Source organism: Salvelinus alpinus, chromosome 2 (genome assembly GCF_045679555.1).
Source record: "Salvelinus alpinus chromosome 2, SLU_Salpinus.1, whole genome shotgun sequence".
In the NCBI taxonomy this organism is placed as follows: Eukaryota; Metazoa; Chordata; class Actinopteri; order Salmoniformes; family Salmonidae; genus Salvelinus; species Salvelinus alpinus.
In genome coordinates this window covers 102,950,728-102,969,958 of record NC_092087.1, presented here as the reverse complement: position 1 = coordinate 102,969,958, position 19,231 = coordinate 102,950,728, and the positions used below count along the sequence as shown (strand labels likewise).

At 42.8% G+C, this 19,231-nt stretch overlaps 2 protein-coding genes across 3 annotated transcripts in view; both read left to right on the top strand.

Moving 5' to 3' along the window:
• Nucleotides 1-17,127, top strand: part of LOC139552066 (zinc finger protein interacting with ribonucleoprotein K-like) — a 28,154-nt gene extending 11,027 nt beyond the window's left edge. Inside the window, exon 4 of the mRNA XM_071363445.1 lies at nt 15,523-17,127. Coding sequence (XP_071219546.1) covers nt 15,523-16,085 — 563 coding nt within the window. The 3' untranslated portion in view covers nt 16,086-17,127. The remainder of the gene's footprint in view (nt 1-15,522) is intronic.
• Nucleotides 1-19,231, top strand: part of LOC139547168 (zinc finger protein 32-like) — a 304,099-nt gene that overhangs the window by 213,935 nt on the left and 70,933 nt on the right. The window lies entirely within an intron of this gene.

Below are 19,231 nucleotides of genomic sequence, written 5' to 3'. Positions count from 1 at the left end.
AGCCCCCCACTGGTTGAATAAACGTTGTTTCCACGTCAAATTAAAAACATCTTTACATTGAACCTTTACTATCTTCATCCCTAAACTAGTAACATTAACTATTGTCTATTGTTATTCTCAATAACTTCCTGGTCATATGAAATCCTAGCTAAATACAATGTTAGCGCCAATTTTCATGTCTTTGATTATGCAAACATTTGTTTATTCGATTATATTTCTGATTAAGATGAATATTGTTTTAATTCTATATGGGTCACGACTTGCTTTGGTCATGTGTTCTCTTATAGGTCAATAATTTTAATTTGAATATAGCAACTATGCTCTCTCCTCAATCACTTACAGTTTCTTTGGAAAGTATTCAGACCCCTTGACTTTTTTCACATTTTGTTACGTTACAGCCTTATTCTTAAATGGATTAAATCAAACAATTTCCTCAGCAATCTACACACAATAACAACAACATGGTAGCAACACAACATGGTAGCAAAACAACATGGTACCAACACAACATGGTAGCAACGCAACACCAATTGACAACAACATGGTAGCGACACCACATAACAACAACATGGTAGCAACACCACATGACAAAAACATGGTAGCAACACCACATAACAACAACATGGTAGCAACACCACATAACAACAACATGGTACCAACACCACATGACAACAGCATGGCAGCAACACAACATGGTTGCAACACAACATGGTAGCAACACAACATGGTAGCAACACAACATGGTACCAACACAACATGGTACCAACACCACATGACACCAACACAACATGGTAGCAGCACAACATGGTACAAACATTATTTGGCACAGACAAGAGCACAAAGGCAAGAAGGTAGAGACAGCAATACATCACACGAAGCAGCCACAATTGTCAGTAAGAGTGTCCATGATTGAGTCCTTGAATGAAGAGATGGAGATAAAACTGTCCAGTTTGAGTGTTTCTTGCAGCTTGTTCCCGTCGCTAGCTGCAGCGAACTGAAAAGAGGAGCGACCCAGGGATGTGTGTGCTTTGGGGACCTTTAACAGAATGTGACTGGCAGAACGGGTGTTCCCCAGGGCAGCTGTTTGGCACCTGCTTTTTTCAATCTTTACCAACGACATGCCAACGACATTTGAGTAAAGCCAGTGTGTCTATGTATGCGGATGACGCAACACTGTACACGTCAGCTACTACAGCAACTGAAATGACAGCAACACTTAACAAAGAGCTGCAGTGAGTTTCAGAATGGGTGGCAAGGAATAGTTAGTTAGTCCTAAATATTTCAGATTACCTTAAATTACATGGCCTACTATGCTAATTCTATAGCGGTATTGTTAGAGGGGGGTAAAGATAAAGATTTTGTTGGGACGCCAGGCAGGTATTAACCCTAGTTATTAAAGTTAGTTATTACGTATGATAACATTTATTATTATTATTAAATATTATTAAAACCGAATGGATGAGAGTAGGATAGATAGAGTAGCGCTTCCAGACACATTCTAAACATGATAGGGTCTTAAAGGAGGACTTTAGCATCTAATGATGAAACATGATGGAGTCTTAAAACTTCTTATGGCTGCAATCCCGGTAACGGGATGATATGACAACAGCCAGTGAAAGTGCAGGGCGCCAAATAAAAAAAACTGAAATCTCATAATTAAAATTCCTCAGACATTCATGTGTCTTATATCATTTTAAAGGTAATCTTGTTGTTAATCCCACCAAAGTGTCCGATTTCAAATAGGCTTTTTAGCGAAAGCACTACAAACGATTATGTTAGGTCACCACAAAACCACAATAATCACAGCCATTTTCCCCAGCTAAAGATAGCTTCACAAAAACCTGAATACAGATAAAATGAATCACTAACCTTCGATTATTTTCATCAGATGACACTCATAGGACTTCATGTTACACAATACATCCATGTTTTGTTTGATTAAATTCATATTTATATAAAAAAATCTGAGTTTACATTGAGGTGACTAGATTCACTAGTTGCAAAAACATCAAGTGACTTTGCATAGCCACATCGTTTCAACAGAAATACTCATCATAAATAGATGATAATACAAGATATACACATGGAATTATAGATATACCTCTCCTTAATGCAACCGCTGTGTCAGATTTAAAAAAAAGCTTTGCGGAGAAAGCAAACCATGCAATAATCCGAGTACGGCGCTCAGACACAAGCCATGCAGATACCCGCCATGTTGTTGAGTCAGAAATAGCGTTTTAAATATTCGCTTTGATGATCTTCATCAGAATGCACTCCCAGGAATCCAAGTTCAACAATAAATGTTTGTTTTGTTCGATAAAGTCCAACATTTATGTCCAAATACCTCCTTTTGTTAGCGCGTTTGGTAAAAAAATCCAAACTCACGAGGCGCGGGCAAGTCCAGGCGAACGTTCCGATAAAGTTCAAAAATGTATATTACAGTTCGTAGAAACATGTCAAACGATGTATAGAATCAATATTTAGGATGTTTTTAACATAAATCTTCAATAATGTTCCAACCAGAGAATTCCTTTGCCTTTAGAATTGCAATGGGACGCAGGTCGCTCTCACGTGTAGGCGCGTGATCAGCTCATGCCACTCTGGCAGACCTCTGGTTGAAACAGCTCTCATTCCCCCCTCCTTCACAGTAGAAGCCTCAAACAATGTTCTAAGACTGTTGACATCTAGTGGAAGCCTTAGGAAGTGCAATATGACCCCATAGACACTGTACATTCGATAGGCAATGAGTTGAAAACTACAAACCTCAGATTTCCCACTTCCTGGTTGGATTTTTCTCAGGTTTTCGCCTGCCATTTGAGTTTTGTTATACTCACAGACATAATTCAAACAGTTTTAGAAACTTCAGAGTGTTTTCTATCCAATACTACTAATAATATGCATATATTGGCTTCTGGGCCTGAGTAGCAGGAAGTTTACTCTGGGCACGCTTTTCATCCGAACGTGAAAATACTGCCCCCTTATCCCAAACAGGTTAAGTACTGCAGTGCATCTCCTCCTCATGGACTGCACCAGATTTGACAGTACTTGCTGTGAGATGTTACCCCACTCTTCCACCAAGGCACCTGCAAGTTCCCGGACATTTCTGGGGGGAATGGCCCTAGCTCTCACCCTCCGATCCAACAGGTCCCAGACGTGCGCAATGGGATTGAGATCCGGGCTCTTCGCTGGCCATGGCAGAACACTAACATTCCTGTCTTGCAGGAAATCATGCACAGAAGGAGCAGTATGGCTGGTGGCATTGTCATGCTGGAGGGTCATGTCAGGATGAGCCTGCAGGAAGGGTACCACATGAGGGAGGAGGATGTCTTCCCTGTAACGCACAGCGTTGAGATTGCCTGCAATGACAACAAGCTCAGTCTGATGATGCTGTGACACACCGCCCCAGACCATGACGGCCCCTCCACCTACAAATCGATCCCGATCCAAAGTGCAGGCCCCGGTGTAACGCTCATTCCTTCGACGATAAACGCGAATCCGACCATCACCCCTAGAGACAGAACCGCGACTTGTCAGTGAAAAGCACTTTTTGCCAGTCCTGTCTGGTCCAGTGACGGTGGGTTTGTGCCCAGAGGCGACGTTGTTGCCGGTTATGTCTGGTGAGGACCTGCCTTTCAACAGGCCTACAAGCCCTTAGTCCAGCCTCTCTCATTCAATTGCGGACAGTCTGAGCTAGAAGTTGACCGATTAAGCGGAATGGCCAATTAAATTAGGGCCAATTTCAAGTTTTCATAATCGGAAATCGGTATTTTTGAGCGCCGAATTATTATAATAATTTTTTCTTCTTTAATTTAATACCTAAAAATGTATACCTTTAATTAACTAGGCAAGTCAGTTAAGAACACATTCTTATTTTCAATGACGGCCTAGGAATGGTGAGTTAACTGCCTTGTTCAGGGGCAGAACGACAGATTTTCACCTTGTCAGCCCGGGGGATCCCAATCTTGCAACCTTACAGTTAACTAGTCCAACGCAACAACGACCTGCCTCTCTCTCGTTCCACTCCACAAGGAGACTGCCTGTTACACAAATGCAGTAAGCCAAGGTAAGTTGCTAGCTAGCATTAAACTTATCTTATAAAAAAAACAATCAATCATAACCACTAGTTAACTACACATGGTTGATGATATTACTAGGTATTATCTAGCGTGTCCTGCGTAGCATATAATCTGACTGAGCATACAAGCATACAAGTATCTAAGTTTCTGACTGAACGGTGGTAGGCAGAAGCAGGCGCATAAACATTCATTCAAAAAGCACTTTCGTGCGTTTTGCCAGCAGCTCTTCGTTGTACGTCAAGCATTGCTCCAAGATGGCGTAGCAGTCGGACGTGTGTTTGTCTTGTCCCGTCTTGTCCCGCGTAAATAGTCCTCGTATTTTTCGTATACATTTCATATATATTTTAATTTCACTTTCCATCTAGGAACTGAATATACATTCCCGCAACCCGCCTCACCCAATGTGGTACGGATCTGCTATTTTTTATACTTTAGAACCGTAACCCCAATCAGAAGCTAGCCAGATAACTAGCTACTAGCTAGTAGTCAGTTAGCCACTGCTGCGGTCTTCACCCTTAGCTCGGGCCAATACCTGCCAGTCTGCAGGCGCGATATCAACCCAGAGCATATAGGACTGCTTTTTCTCTACCACATCACCGGATTCCTGACGCAAGCTCTGGACAATTACACCAGATCATCGTAGCTAGCTAGCTGCAACCGAGTGGCTACTACTGGCTAACACCTCTGTCCCGAAACAAGCACCAGTTAGCCTTGAGCTAGCCTCGAGCTAGGCCCATCTGCCGGCTAGCCGAAGAGGTCTACCAGCGAATTCTTGGGCTACAATACCTCTTTTGCCAATTGGACTGGACCCTTATTGCCGACACGGAGCCCCGCCGATCCATCACGACTGGTCTGCCGACGTAATTGTCCGAGGTGGTTTCAACAGGCTTTTCCACTGCGACGTTTCTGAATACCCATCTGCTAATTATTAGCTGTCTTATCGGCTGCTATCTGAATAAGTATACCGGACAATTTTTTTCTTTTTTTTTCTTGGGTCACTATATCTATTTTGCCAATTGGATCGATCCCCTCTACCACACGGAACCCCACTAATCTACCGACGGAAACGAACGAGGTGACAAAAAAAAAAAAAAAAAAAAACAGACCTCCATCCTATGTTATCTTGCTACGGATAGCCAGCTACCCGGCCAGCTGTCTGGATCGCCGTGACCCCAACCAACCTCTACTCACTGGACCCTTATGATCACTCGATTAAGCATGCCTCTCCTTAATGTAAATATGCCTTGTCCATTGCTGTTCTGGTTAGTGTTTATTGGCTTATTTCACTGTAGAGCCTCTAGCCCTGCTCACTAGATATCCAACCTTTCAGTTCCACCACCCACATATGCGATGACATCACCTGGTTTCAATGATGCTTCTAGAGACAATATCTCTCTCATCATCACTCATTACCTAGGTTTACCTCCACTGTATTCACATCCTACCATACCTTTGTCTGTACATTATTCCTTGAAGCTATTTTATCGCCCCCAGAAACTTCCTTTTACTCTCTGTTCTAGACGTTCTAGACGACCAATTCTCATAGCTTTTAGCCATACCCTTATCCTACTCCTCCTCTGTTCCTCTGGTGATGTAGAGGTTAATCCAGGCCCTGCAGTACCTAGCTCCACTCCTATTCCCCAGGCGCTCTCTTTTGATGACTTCTGTAACCGTAATAGCCTTGGTTTCATGCATGTTAACATTAGAAGCCTCCTCCCTAAGTTTGTTTTGTTCACTGCTTTAGCACACTCTGCCAACCCAGAAGTTTTAGCTGTGTTTGAATCCTGGCTTAGGAAGACCACCAAAAATTCGGACATTTTCATCACTAACTACAAGATTTTCAGACAAGATAGAACGGCCAAAGGGGGCGGTGTTGCAATCTACTGCAAGGATTGCCTGCAGAGTTCTGTTTTACTATCCAGGTCTGTTCCCAAACAATTTGAACTTCTACTTTTAAAAATCCACCTCTCTAAAAACAAGTCTCTCACTGTTGCCGCCTGCTATAGACCACCCTCTGCCCCCAGCTGTGCTCTGGACACCATATGTGAACTGATTGCCCCCCATCTATCTTCAGAGCTTGTGCTGCTAGGCGACCTAAATTGGAACATGCTTAACACCCCAGCCATCCTACAATCTAAGCTTGATGCCCTCAATCTCACACAAATTATCAATGAACCTACCAGGTACCACCCCAATTCCGTAAACACGGGTACCCTCATAGACATCATCCTAACCAACTTGCCCTCCAAATACACCTCTGCTGTTTTCAACCAAGATCTCAGCGATCACTGCCTCATTGCCTGTATCCGTAATGGGTCAGCGATCAAACAACCTCCACTCATCACTGTCAAACGCTCCCTGAAACACTTCAGCGAGCAGGCCTTTCTAATCGACCTGGCTGAGGTATCCTGGAAGGATATTGATCTCATCCCGTCAACAGAAAAACATCCTATGGCGTTCTGCATTAGCATCGAACAGCCCCCGTGATATGCAACTTTTCAGGGAAGCTAGAAACCAGTATACACAGGCAGTTAGAAAAGCCAAGGCTAGCTTTTTCAAGCAGAAATTTGCTTCCTGCAACACAAACTCAAAAAAGTTCTGGGACACTGTAAAGTCCATGGAGAATAAGAACACCTCCACCCAGCTTCCAACTGCACTGAAGATAGGAAACACTGTCACCACCGACAAATCCACTATAATTGAGAATTTCAACAAGCATTTTTCTACGCCTGGCCATGCTTTCCACCTGGCTACCCCTACCCCGGTCAACAGCACTGCCCTCCCCTCTGCTACTCGCCCACGCCTTCCCCATTTCTCTTTCTTCCAAATACAGTCAGCTGATGTTTTGAAAGAGCTGCAAAATCTGGACCCTTACAAATCAGCCGGGCTAGATAATCTGGACCCTTTCTTTCTAAAACTATCTGCTGAAATTGTTGCCACCCCTATTACCAGCCTTTTCAATCTCTCTTTCGTGTCGTCTGAGATTCCCAAAGATTGGAAAGCAGCTGCGGTTATCCCCCTCTTCAAAGGGGGGGGGCACTCTTGACCCAAACAGCTACAGACCTATATCTATCCTACCCTGCCTTTCTAAGGTCTTCGAAAGCCAAGTCAACAAACAGATTACCGACCATCTCGAATCCCACCATACCTTCTCCGCTATGCAATCTGGTTTCAGAGCTGGTCATGGGTGCACCTCAGCCACGCTCAAGGTCATAAACGATATCTTAACCGCTATCGATAGGAAACAGTACTGTGCAGCCATATTCATTGACCTGGCCAAGGCTTTTACATTTACATTTACATTTAAGTCATTTAGCAGACGCTCTTTTGACTCTGTCAATCACCACATCCTCATCAGCAGACTCGACAGCCTTGGCTTCTCTAATGATTGCCTCGCCTGGTTCACCAACTACTTCTCTGATCGAGTTCAGTGTGTCAAATCGGAGGGTCTGTTGTCCGGACCTCTGGCAGTCTCTATGGGGGTGCCACAGGGTTCAATTCTTGGACTGACTCTCTTCTCTGTATACATCAATGATGTAGCTCTTGCTGCTGGTGAGTCTCTGATCCACCTCTACGCATACGACACTATTCTGTATACTTCTGGCCCTTCTTTTGACACTGTGTTAACAACCCTCCAGGCGAGCTTCAGTGCCATACAACTCTCCTTCCGTGGCCTCCAATTGCTCTTAAATACAAGTAAAACTAAATGCATGCTCTTCAACCGATCGCTGCCTGCACCTGCCCGCCTGTCCAACATCACTACTCTGGACGGCTCTGACTTAGAATATGTGGACAACTACAAATACCTAGGTGTCTGGTTAGACTGTAAACTCTCCTTCCAGACTCACATCAAGCATCTCCAATCCAAAGTTAAATCTAGAATCGGCTTCCTATTCCGCAACAAAGCATCCTTCACTCATGCTGCCAAACATACCCTTGTAAAACTGACCATCCTACCAATCCTCGACTTCGGTGATGTCATTTACAAAATAGCCTCCAAAACCCTACTCAATAAATTGGATGCAGTCTATCACAGTGCCATCCGTTTTGTCACCAAAGCCCCATATACTACCCACCACTGCGACCTGTACGCTCTCGTTGGCTGGCCCTCGCTTCACACTCGTCGCCAAACCCACTGGCTCCAGGTCATCTACAAGACCCTGCTAGGTAAAGTCCCCCCTTATCTCAGCTCGCTGGTCACCATAGCAACGCCCACCCGTAGCACGCGCTCCAGCAGGTATATCTCTCTGGTCACCCCCAAAACCAATTCTTCCTTTGGCCGCCTCTCCTTCCAGTTCTCTGCTGCCAATGACTGGAACGAACTACAAAAATCTCTGAAACTGGAAACACTTATCTCCCTCACTAGCTTTAAGCACCAGCTGTCAGAGCAGCTCATAGATTACTGCACCTGTACATAGCCCATCTATAATTTAGCCCAAACAACTACCTCTTTACCTACTGTATTTATTTATTTTGCTCCTTTGCACCCCATTATTTCTATCTCTACTTTGCACCTTCTTCCACTGCAAACCAACCATTCCAGTGTTTTTTTTACTTGCTATATTGTATTTACTTCGCCACCATGGCCTTTTTTATATTTTTATTTATTAATATATTTTATTTGCCTTCACCTCCCTTATCTCACCTCACTTGCTCACATTGTATATAGACTTATTTTTCACTGTATTATTGACTGTATGTTTGTTATACTCCATGTGTAACTATGTGTTGTTGTATGTGTCGAACTGCTTTGCTTTATCTTGGCCAGGTCGCAATTGTAAATGAGAACGTGTTCTCAATTAGCCTACCTGGTTAAATAAAGGTGAAATAAAAATAAAAAATTGCGCTGTTTATAACTTCAAGCCTATCAACTGCCGAGATGAGGCTGGTGTAACCGAAGTGAAATGGCTAGCTAGTTAGCGCTAATAGCGTTTCAAACGTCACTCGCTCTGAGCCTTCTAGTAGCTGTTCCCCTTGCTCTGCATGGGTAGCGCTGCTTCGATGGTGGCTGTTGTCGTTGTGTTGCTGGTTCGAGCCCAGGGAGGAGCGAGGAGAGGGACGGAAGCTATACTGTTACACTTGCAATACTAAAGTGCCTATAAGAACATCCAATAGTCAAAGGTTAATGAAATACAAATGGTATAGAGGGAAATAGTCCTATAATTCCTATAATAACTACAACCTAAAACTTCTTACCTGGGAATATTGAAGACTCACGTTAAAAGGAACTACCAGCTTTCATATGTTCTCATGTTCTGAGCAAGGAACTGAAACGTTAGCTTTCTTACATGGCACATATTGCACTTTTATTTTCTTCTCCAACACTTTGTTTCTGCATAATTTAAACAATTGAACATGTTTCATTATTTACTTGATGCTAAATTGATTGTATTGATGTATTATGTTAAGTTAAAATAAGTGTTCCTTCAGTATTGTTGTAATTTTCATTATTATAAATAAATAAAAATCGTCCGATTAATCGGTATCGGCTTTTTTTGGTCCTCCAATAATCGGTATCGGCGTTGAAAAATCATAATCGGTCGACCTCTAGTCTGAGCACCGATGGAGGGATTGTGCGTTCCTGGTGTAACTTGGGCAGTTGTTGTTGCCATGCTGTACCTGTAGGTGTGATGTTCGGATGTACCGATCCTGTGCAGGTGTTGTTACACGTGGTCTGCCACTGCGAGGACGATAAGCTGTCCGTCCTGTCTCCCTGTAGCGCTGTCGTAGGCGCTCACAGTACGGACATTGCAATTTATTGCCCTGGCCACATCTGCAGTCCTCATGCCTCCTTGCAGCATGCCTAAGGCACGTTCACGGAGATGAGCAGGGACCCTGGGCATCTTTTTTTGTGTGTGTTTTTCAGAGTCAGTAGAAAGACCTCTTTCGAGTCCTAAGTTTTCATAACTGTGACCTTAATTGCCTACCGTCTGTAAGCTGTTTGTGTCTTAATGACCGTTCCACAGGTGCATGTTCATTAATTGTTCATGGTTCATTGAACAAGCATGGGAAACAGTGTTTCAACCCTTTACAATGAAGATCTGTGACGTTATTTGGATTTTTACAGATATTCTTTGTAAAGCAGGGTCCTGAAAAAGACCCATATTTTTTTTTGCTGAGTTTATTTTGTACATGATTTATGTTGAAAAGTGTGTTTTTCTCAGACATAAATAAACAACTCCAGGTGAAAGACAAAGGCCAAAGCTGTAATAAAATAAGAAATTAACTGGCAAAGCAGCAGAGCGAGGCCCGCATCCAGTAACGTCACGAGTCACGTTTTGCAGCTGTTTCAGTACAGCACTACAGGGAGAGGGAAAACTCCACTGGACTAGTTTCAATGTATGGAATCACTTCAGAGTTTCTGGATTTTGGGTAAACTTCTCTTTTAAAGCATCAGACTCCATAGTAATTCATCTTTAGAAGCTACAGACCTCCTTTAAGACTCCATAATGTTTAATCATTAGATGCTACAGTCCTCCTTTAATGCAGCTGGTGGCCAAACCAGATACTGACTTACTTTTTATTTTGACCCCCCCCCACTTTCTAAAATGTCCATTTATTTGGCACGCTTGATCCATAAAAACACCGGTTCTAATTTGCGCAAAGGGACTACAAAGTATCGCCAAAAGTTACCCGTAAACTTTGCCAAAACATTTCAAACTACTTTTGAAATACAACTTTAGGTATTCTTTAACGTAAATAATCGATAAAATTGAAGAGGGGATGATCTGTGTTCAATACAGGAGGAAAACAAACTGTAGCTAGCTTTCTGGTCACGCGCCTCTATCTAACAGTACACTTCAAGTTACCCTCGTTCTGGCTGGCCGTACTTCTTCATTACACAAAGGAAAAACCTCAACCAATTTCTAAAGACTGTTGACATCCAGTGGAAGCGGTAGGAACTGAAAGAAGGTCCCTTAGAAATCTGGATTCCCAATGAAAATAATTGAAAAGAGAGTGACCTCAAAAGAAAAACAATCGGAATGGTTTGTCCTCTGGGTTTCCCCTGCTAAATAAGTTCTGTTATACTCATAGACAGGATTCAAACAGTTTTAGAAACTTCAGAGTTTTTTTTATCCAAATCTACTAATAATATGCACATCTTATCTTCTGGGAATGAGTAGCTGGCAGTTGAATTTGGATATGCTTTTCATCCAAACGTGAAAATGCTGACCCCTATCCTAGAGAAGTTTTTAACGAATGCACTGTGTGTGTGTATACTGAACCAAAATACACTGCTCAAAAAAATAAAGGGAACACTTAAACAACACACTGTAACTCCAAGTCAATCACACTTCTGTGAAATCAAACTGTCCACTTAGGAAGCAACACTGATTGACAATAAATTTCACATGCTGTTGTGCAAATGGAATAGACAAAGGGAGGAAATTATAGGCAATTAGTAAGACACCCCCAAAAAAGGAATGGTTCTGCAGGTGGTGACCACAGGCCACTTCTCAGTTCCTATGCTTCCTGGCTGATGTTTTGGTCACTTTTGAATGCTGGCGGTGCTTTCACTCTAGTGGTAGCATGAGACGGAGTCTACAACCCACACAAGTGGCTCAGGTAGTGCAGCTCATCCAGGATGGCACATCAATGCGAGCTGTGGCAAGAAGGTTTGCTGTGTCTGTCAGTGTAGTGTCCAGAGCATGGAGGCGCTACCAGGAGACAGGCCAGTACATCAGGAGACGTGGAGGAGGCCGTAGCAAGGCAACAACCCAGCAGCAGGACTGCTACCTCCGCCTTTGTGCAAGGAGGTGCACTGCCCGAACCCTGCAAAATGACCTCCAGCCGGCCACAAATGGGCATGTGTCTGCTCAAACGGTCAGAAACAGACTCCATGAGGGTGGTATGAGGGCCCGACGTCCACAGGTGGGGGTTGAGCTTACAGCCCAACATCGTGCAGGACGTTTGGCATTTGCCAGAGAACACCAAGATTGGCAAATTCGCCACTGGCTCCCTGTGCTCTTCACAGATGAAAGCAGGTTCACACTGAGCACATGAGCACATGTGACAGACGTGACAGAGTCTGGAGACGCCGTGGAGAACGTTCTGCTGCCTGCAACATCCTCCAGCATGACCGGTTTGGCGGTGGGTAAGTCATGGTGTTTGGTGGCATTTCTTTGTGGGGCCGCACAGCCCTCCATGTGATCGCCAGAGGTAGCCTGACTGCCATTAGGTACCGAGATGAGATCCTCAGACCCCTTGTGAGACCATATGCTGACACATGCACATTTGTGGCCTGCTGGAGGTCATTTTGCAGGGCTCTGGCAGTGCACCTCCTTGCACAAAGGCGGAGGTAGCAGTCCTGCTGCTGGGTTCTTGCCTTCCTACGGTCTCCTCCACGTCTCCTGATGTACTGGCCTGTCTCCTGGTAGCGCCTCCATGCTCTGGACACTACGCTGACAGACACAGCAAACCTTTTTGCCACAGCTCGCATTGATGTGCCATCCTGGATGAACTGCACTACCTGAGCCACTTGTGTGGGTTGTAGACTCCGTCTCATGCTACCACTAGAGTGAAAGCACCGCCAGCATTCAAAAGTGACCAAAACATCAGCCAGGAAGCATAGGAACTGAGAAGTGGTCTGTGGTCACCACCTGCAGAACCATTCCTTTTTTGGGGGTGTCTTACTAATTGCCTATAATTTCCACCTTTTGTCTATTCCATTTGCACAACAGCATGTGAAATTTATTGTCAATCGGTGTTGCTTCCTAAGTGGATAGTTTGATTTCACAGAAGTGTGATTGACTTGGAGTTACATTGTGTTGTTTAAGTGTTCCCTTTATTTTGTTTGAGTAGTGTATAAACAACGATTTACAGTTTATATGAGTCAGTGATTGTAAATAAATAAATGAGGCCCTAATCTATGGACTTTACATAACTGGGCAGGGGCGCAGCCATTGGTGGGCCCTGGAGGGCATATGCCCACCCATTGGCTGGGCCTGGCTCCGCAATCAGAATTAGTTTTTCCCCACAAAAGGGCTTCATTAGAAAGAGAAATACAACTCGGGTGGCTGGTCTCAGACAATGTGGAGGTCCTGGGCTGGCGTCGTTATATGTGGTCTGTGGTTGTGAGGCCAGTTGGATGTACTGCCAAATTCTCTAAAATGACGTTGGAGGCGGCTTCTGGTAGAGAATTTAACATTCAATTATCTGGTAACAGCTCCAGTGGATATTCCTGCAGTCAGCATGCCAATTGCTCGCTCCCTCAAAACCTGAGACATCTGCGGCATTGTGTTGTGTGACAGAACTGCACATTTTAATGGCCTTTTATTCTCCCCAGCACAAGGTGCACCTGTGTAATGATCATGCTGTTTAATCAGCTTGATATGCCACACCTGTCAGGTGGATGGATTATCTTGGCAAATAATAAATGTTAACGAACAGGGATGTAAAAAATTCTGCAATCTTTTTTTTCAGCTCATGAAACATCCAACACTTTACATGTTGCGTTAATATTTTTGTTTTTTGTAGTTACTCTCAGTTTTAGGAACATCTTCCCAAATATTTCACTTTATTTTTTACTTTACCCAAAATATGACATCAGCGATAGTCAAACTGTTCAAAATCTGTGAACGTCTAAATAAGAAATTGGGCCATTTCAACAGCATGTGTCGAACCCTTTCGACAACGGGGAGATTTTACTGATGTGCTTTGTGTCTTTCACGTAAAAACAAATTTTGGACTTCCACTTAAAATTACTTATTTACTTATTTTATGTTTAAGGAAGTGTACAGTTGTGGCCAAAAGTTTTAAGAATAACATAAATATGAATTTTCAGTCTGCTGCCTCAGTTTGTATGATGGCAATTTGCATATAATCCAGAATGTTATGAAGAGTGATCAGATGAATTGTAATTAATTGCAAAGTCCCTCTTTGCCATGCAAATGAACTGAATCCCCCCCAAAACTGGAAGCTTCAAAAGGAGGGTGGTGCTTGGAATCATTGTTCTTCCTCTGTCACCCATGGTTACCTGCAAGGAAACACGTGCCGTCATCATTGCTTTGCACAAAAAAGGCTTCACATGCAAGGCTATTGCTGCCAGTAAGATTGCACCTAAATCAACACTTTATCGGATCATCGATAACTTCAAGGAGAGCGGTTCAATTGTTGTGAAGAAGGCTTCAGAGCGGTTTAATTGTTGTGAAGAAGGCTTCAGGGCACCCAAGAAAGTCCAGCAAGCGCCAGGACCGTCTCCTGAAGTTGATTCAGCTGCGGGATCGGGGCACCACCAGTACAGAGCTTGCTCAGGAATGGCAGCAGGCAGGTGTGAGTGCATCTGCACACATACTGATATTCTGCAAAAGGTACAGGTATTGGACTGCTGAGTACTGGGGTAAAGTCATTTTCTCTGATGAATCCCCTTTTCGATTGTTTTGGGCATCTGGAAAAAACCTTTCTCTGAGAAGACAAGGTGAGCGCTTCCATCAGTCCAGTGTCATGCCAACGTTAAAGCATCCTGAGACCATGTGTGGGGTTGCTTTTCAGCCAAGGGTGGGGGCTCACTCACAATGTTGCTTAAGAACACAGCCATGAATAAGGAATGCTACCAACACATCCTCCGAGAGCAACTTCTCCCAACCATCCAGGAACAGTTCGGTGACGAACAATGCCTTTTCCAGCATGAAGGAGCACCTTGCCATAAGGCAAATGTGATAAGTGGCTCGGAACTAAGTGGCTCGGGGGAACAAAACATCAATATTTTGGGTCCATGGCCAGGAATCTCCCCAGACCTTAATCCCAATGAGAACTTGTGGTCAATCCTCAAGAGGTGGGTGGACAAACAAATACCCACAAATTCTGACAAACTCCAAGCATTGATTATGCAAGAATGGGCTGCCATCAGTCAGGATGTGGCCCATAAGTTAATTGACAGCATGCCAGGGTAGATTGCAGAGGTCTTGAAAAAGAAGGGTCAACACTGCAAATATTGACTCTTTGCATCAACTTCATGTCATTGCCAATAAAAGCCATTGACACGTATGAAATGTTTGTAATTATACTTCAGTATTTCATCGTAACATCTGACAAAAATATCTGAAGACACTGAAGCAGCAAACTTTGTGGAAATTAATATTTGTGTCATTCTCAAAACTTTTGGCCACGACTAGGTCGCATTCTGTATCATACAGCTATGAAAGTTATATGTTTAGAACCCCCTGCTCGATTGGAATTAAGCGACGTCTGTGTCTTGAGTGTCCAAGAACGGTTTAGTTTTTTGTGTTCTGACTTGTAAAACAGAATGAATAAAAAAGTTATGTAAACATTATCAGTAATTACCAGGAAACTCTTCAACATTTGTTTTAAAATCACACCAAGATTGTTACAACTGGCCTCGGGCTATTTAGGGATCTGATTACGATTTACCCTCGTAGCAAGGCCTATTTATCATGTGGAGTTTTCATTCAGGTCTCTTTTTTAAAAAACGCATTGTCTTTGGTAGGAGAAAGACCGGACTCAGAGGAACCAGAGCTAGAAACGTCCAAACCAACAAGAAGACACCAGTGTTCCCACTGTGGAAAGTGTTTTAACCAGTTAGGGAACCTGAAAAAACATGAGAGAATACACACAGGGGAGAAGCCTTACCACTGCTCCCTTTGTGGAAAGAGTTTTAACCAATTAAACAGCCTGAAAGCTCATGAGATAATACACACAGGGGAGAAACCTTACCACTGCTCCCAGTGTGGCAAGTGTTTTAACCAGTTAGGGAACCTGAAAAAACATGAGAGAATACACACAGGGGAGAAGCGTTACCACTGCTCCCTTTGTGGAAAGAGTTTTAACCAATTAAGCAGCCTGAAAGCTCATGAGATAATACACACAGGGGAGAAATCTTACCACTGCTCAGAGTGTGGAAGGTGTTTCAACCAGTCAGGGGATCTGAAAAAACACGAGAGAATACACACAGGTGAGAAGCCTTACCACTGCTCCCAGTGTGGAAAGTGTTTCAGCTGGTCAGGGGATCTGAAAAAACATGAGAGAATACACACAGGGGAGAAGCCTTAACACTGCTCCCAGTTTGGAAGGAGTTTTAACCAGAAAAGCATCCTCAACCAACATAAGATAATACACAACGGGGAGAAGCCTTACCACTCCTCCCAGGTGCAAAGCTTTTCCCCATTTAGGAAGCCTGAAAGAACACATGAGACTGCACATAGAGGAGAAGGCTTACAAAAGCTCAGACTGTGGGAAAACCATATGAAATTGCTTCTTCCAATTATTGATAAACATGTACCTGTTAAGAAACTGACTGTTAGAACTGTTAAGGCTCCATGGATTGATGAGGAATTTAAAAACTGTATGTTTGAAAGAGTTGGGGCAAAAGGAGTGGCTAATAAGTCTGGCTGCACATCTGGCTGGCTTACGTACTGCAAATGGAGAAATGATGTGACCAAACTCAACAAAATAATACACTTTATTAGGAAGCCAAGATCAATGATATAAAGAATGATGGAAACAAACTTGTAAAAAATCATAATGAAAGAAAAGCAGTGCAAGTATTGAATTTTGTAAAGTTAGTGTGAGAGAGGTGGAAAAATTGTTATCAATCAATAATGACATTGACAACTTAGATGGGAATCTACTGAGGACAGTAGCTGACTCTATAGCCACTCCTATCTGTCATATTTTTAATCTGAGCCTAGAGGAAAGTCTTTGTCCTCAAGCCTGGAGGGAGGCCAAAGTAGTTCCACTACCCAAGAGTGGTAAAGCAGCCTTTACTGGTTCTAACAGCAGACCTATAAGCTTGCTGCCAGCTCTTAGCAAACGGTTGGGAAAAATTGTGTTTGACCAAAAACAATGATATTTCTCTGTAAACAAATTAACAACAGACTTTCAGCATGCTTATAGAGAAGGGCACTCAACATGTGCTGCACTGACACAAATTACTGATGATTGGTTGAGAGAAATTGATAACAAGAAGATTGTGGGAGCTCTATTGTTAGATTTCAATGCAGCCTTTTATATTATTGACCATAACCTGTTTTTTAAGAATGTCTGTGCTATGGCTTTTCAACCTCAGCTCTGAATCCACATTATGGCAATCTATCTACTAAAACTCAGAGGGTTTTTAATGGAAGCTTCTCTAATGTCAAACATATAAAGTGTAATGTACCTCAGGGCAGCTCTCTAGGCCCTATACTCTTTTCTATTCTTACCAATGACCTGCCACTGGCATTAAACAAAGCATGTGTGTCCATGAATGCTGATTATTCAACCATATACGCATCAGCAACCACAGCTAATGATGTCACTGAAACACTTAACAAAGAGTTGCAGTCTGTTTTGGAATGGGTGGCCAGTAATAAACTGGTACTGAACATCTCTAAAACTAAGAGCATTGTATTTGGTACAAATCATTCCTTAAGTTCTAGACCTCAGCTGAATCTGGTAATGAATTGTGTTGCTGTTGAACAAGTTGAGGAGACTAAATTACTTGGCATTACCTTAGATTGTAAACTGTCATGGTCAAAACATATAGATTCAGTGGTTGTAAAGATGGGGAGAGGTCTAGCCTCAAAGAGATGGTCTACTTTTTTGACACCACACTCCAAAAAGCAAGTTCTGCAGGCTCTAGTTTTGTCTAATCTTGATTATTGTCCAGTCGTGTGGTCCAGTGCTGCAAAGAAAGACCTAGTAAAGCTGCAGCTGGCCCAGAACAGAGCGGCACGTTATGCTCTTAATTGTAATCAGAGGGCTGATATAAATACTATGCATGCCAGTCTCTCTTGGCTAAGAGTTGAGGAGAGACTGACTGCATCACTTCTTCTTTTTATAAGAAACGTGAATGTGTTGAAAATACCAAATTGTTTGCATAGTCTTGTAAGGGAATTCTGCCCAATGTGCACACAAGAGACCACGGAAAACTTATTTGATCAGAGCTTAGTTTGTTTAATAAGGATTGCAACACAGAGTTTACACTTACAGCAATTTGCAAGCAAGGCACTCAGTTCAAAAGATGGTGTTTTCCCTTTTTATCCCCTACTGAGGATCACCCCACCCAGGGTGATGTCCCTTATTAACACCATATAAGCTCATAATTAATAGTTGCTAATACAAAGATGTCTCTGCTAGGCGGAGTTCAGCTTATTGCGTTATTGGCAGTTAGTTTCCCAATCACTCTTCCCCATATTGCTATCATGTCAGACTGGAAGTAAGACTGGAACATAGTATCAACAGGAACTCTTAGTTCCCTTTATCCATCTGTTACCTAAAATATAGTTTCAACACACAGACATCTGACTTTGTACAGTTGACCTTTACATACACTTGCAAGGTGTCTACCACTGATTCTTAATCTCAAGCTAAAGCAAAACATGAATCATTGTACTTTTGTCATCACAGGTGTTCCTATAATGTACAGATATCATCAAAGTTATTACAAGTCAACTTACACACAGCTCTGACACACACACTTATCCCACCAGACATGCCACCGGGGGTCTTTTCACAGTCCCCAAGTTTCCAGAACAAATTCAAGAAAGCGTACAGTATTATATAGGGCCCTTATTGCATGGAACTTCCTTCCATCTGAATAAACTTTGTTTCCACGTCATTTCAACAAAACAAATCCATGTGATGATATTTGATTAATGTGGAAAACTGATTGAAAAAAAAAGCCATGAACATCAGGTATTTTTAATTTTTTCACGAACTGGCAACCTAAATCCAATGGCAGGTGACATTTTGTGTTGATTTCATGTTGAATTCACTTTAGTTGACGACTCAAAGAAATGTAAATAGAAACTAGATGTTGAACTGACGTCTGTGCCCAGTGGGCTGGTTTGAATACGTGGCAGGTGTTGGATCAATATCCACCTTAGTAGCTAAGTTTCCATGTAATTTGCACCAGATTTCCATGTGAATATTCTCAAATCTGCAGAAAACAATATACACATTTTCCCACCAGAAAGGTTTGCATCAAACAGACTTATTGTGGATTAAAGGCGTTGCGTTATGACGTAGTGCACAAGAAGAATAACGTTTGCTGTTAAATTCCCATGTGCCGAATGAAAAATACAAGTTAAATTGGTTTCCATCACATTTTCAACTCTCCTGATGGTTTTAAAAACTTGTGTAAAATAGAAAACGTGCTCTTGTCCCGTGCACTGTAGTCAGCAGCTCACATGTACAGTGTTGGTAGGCTACCTACA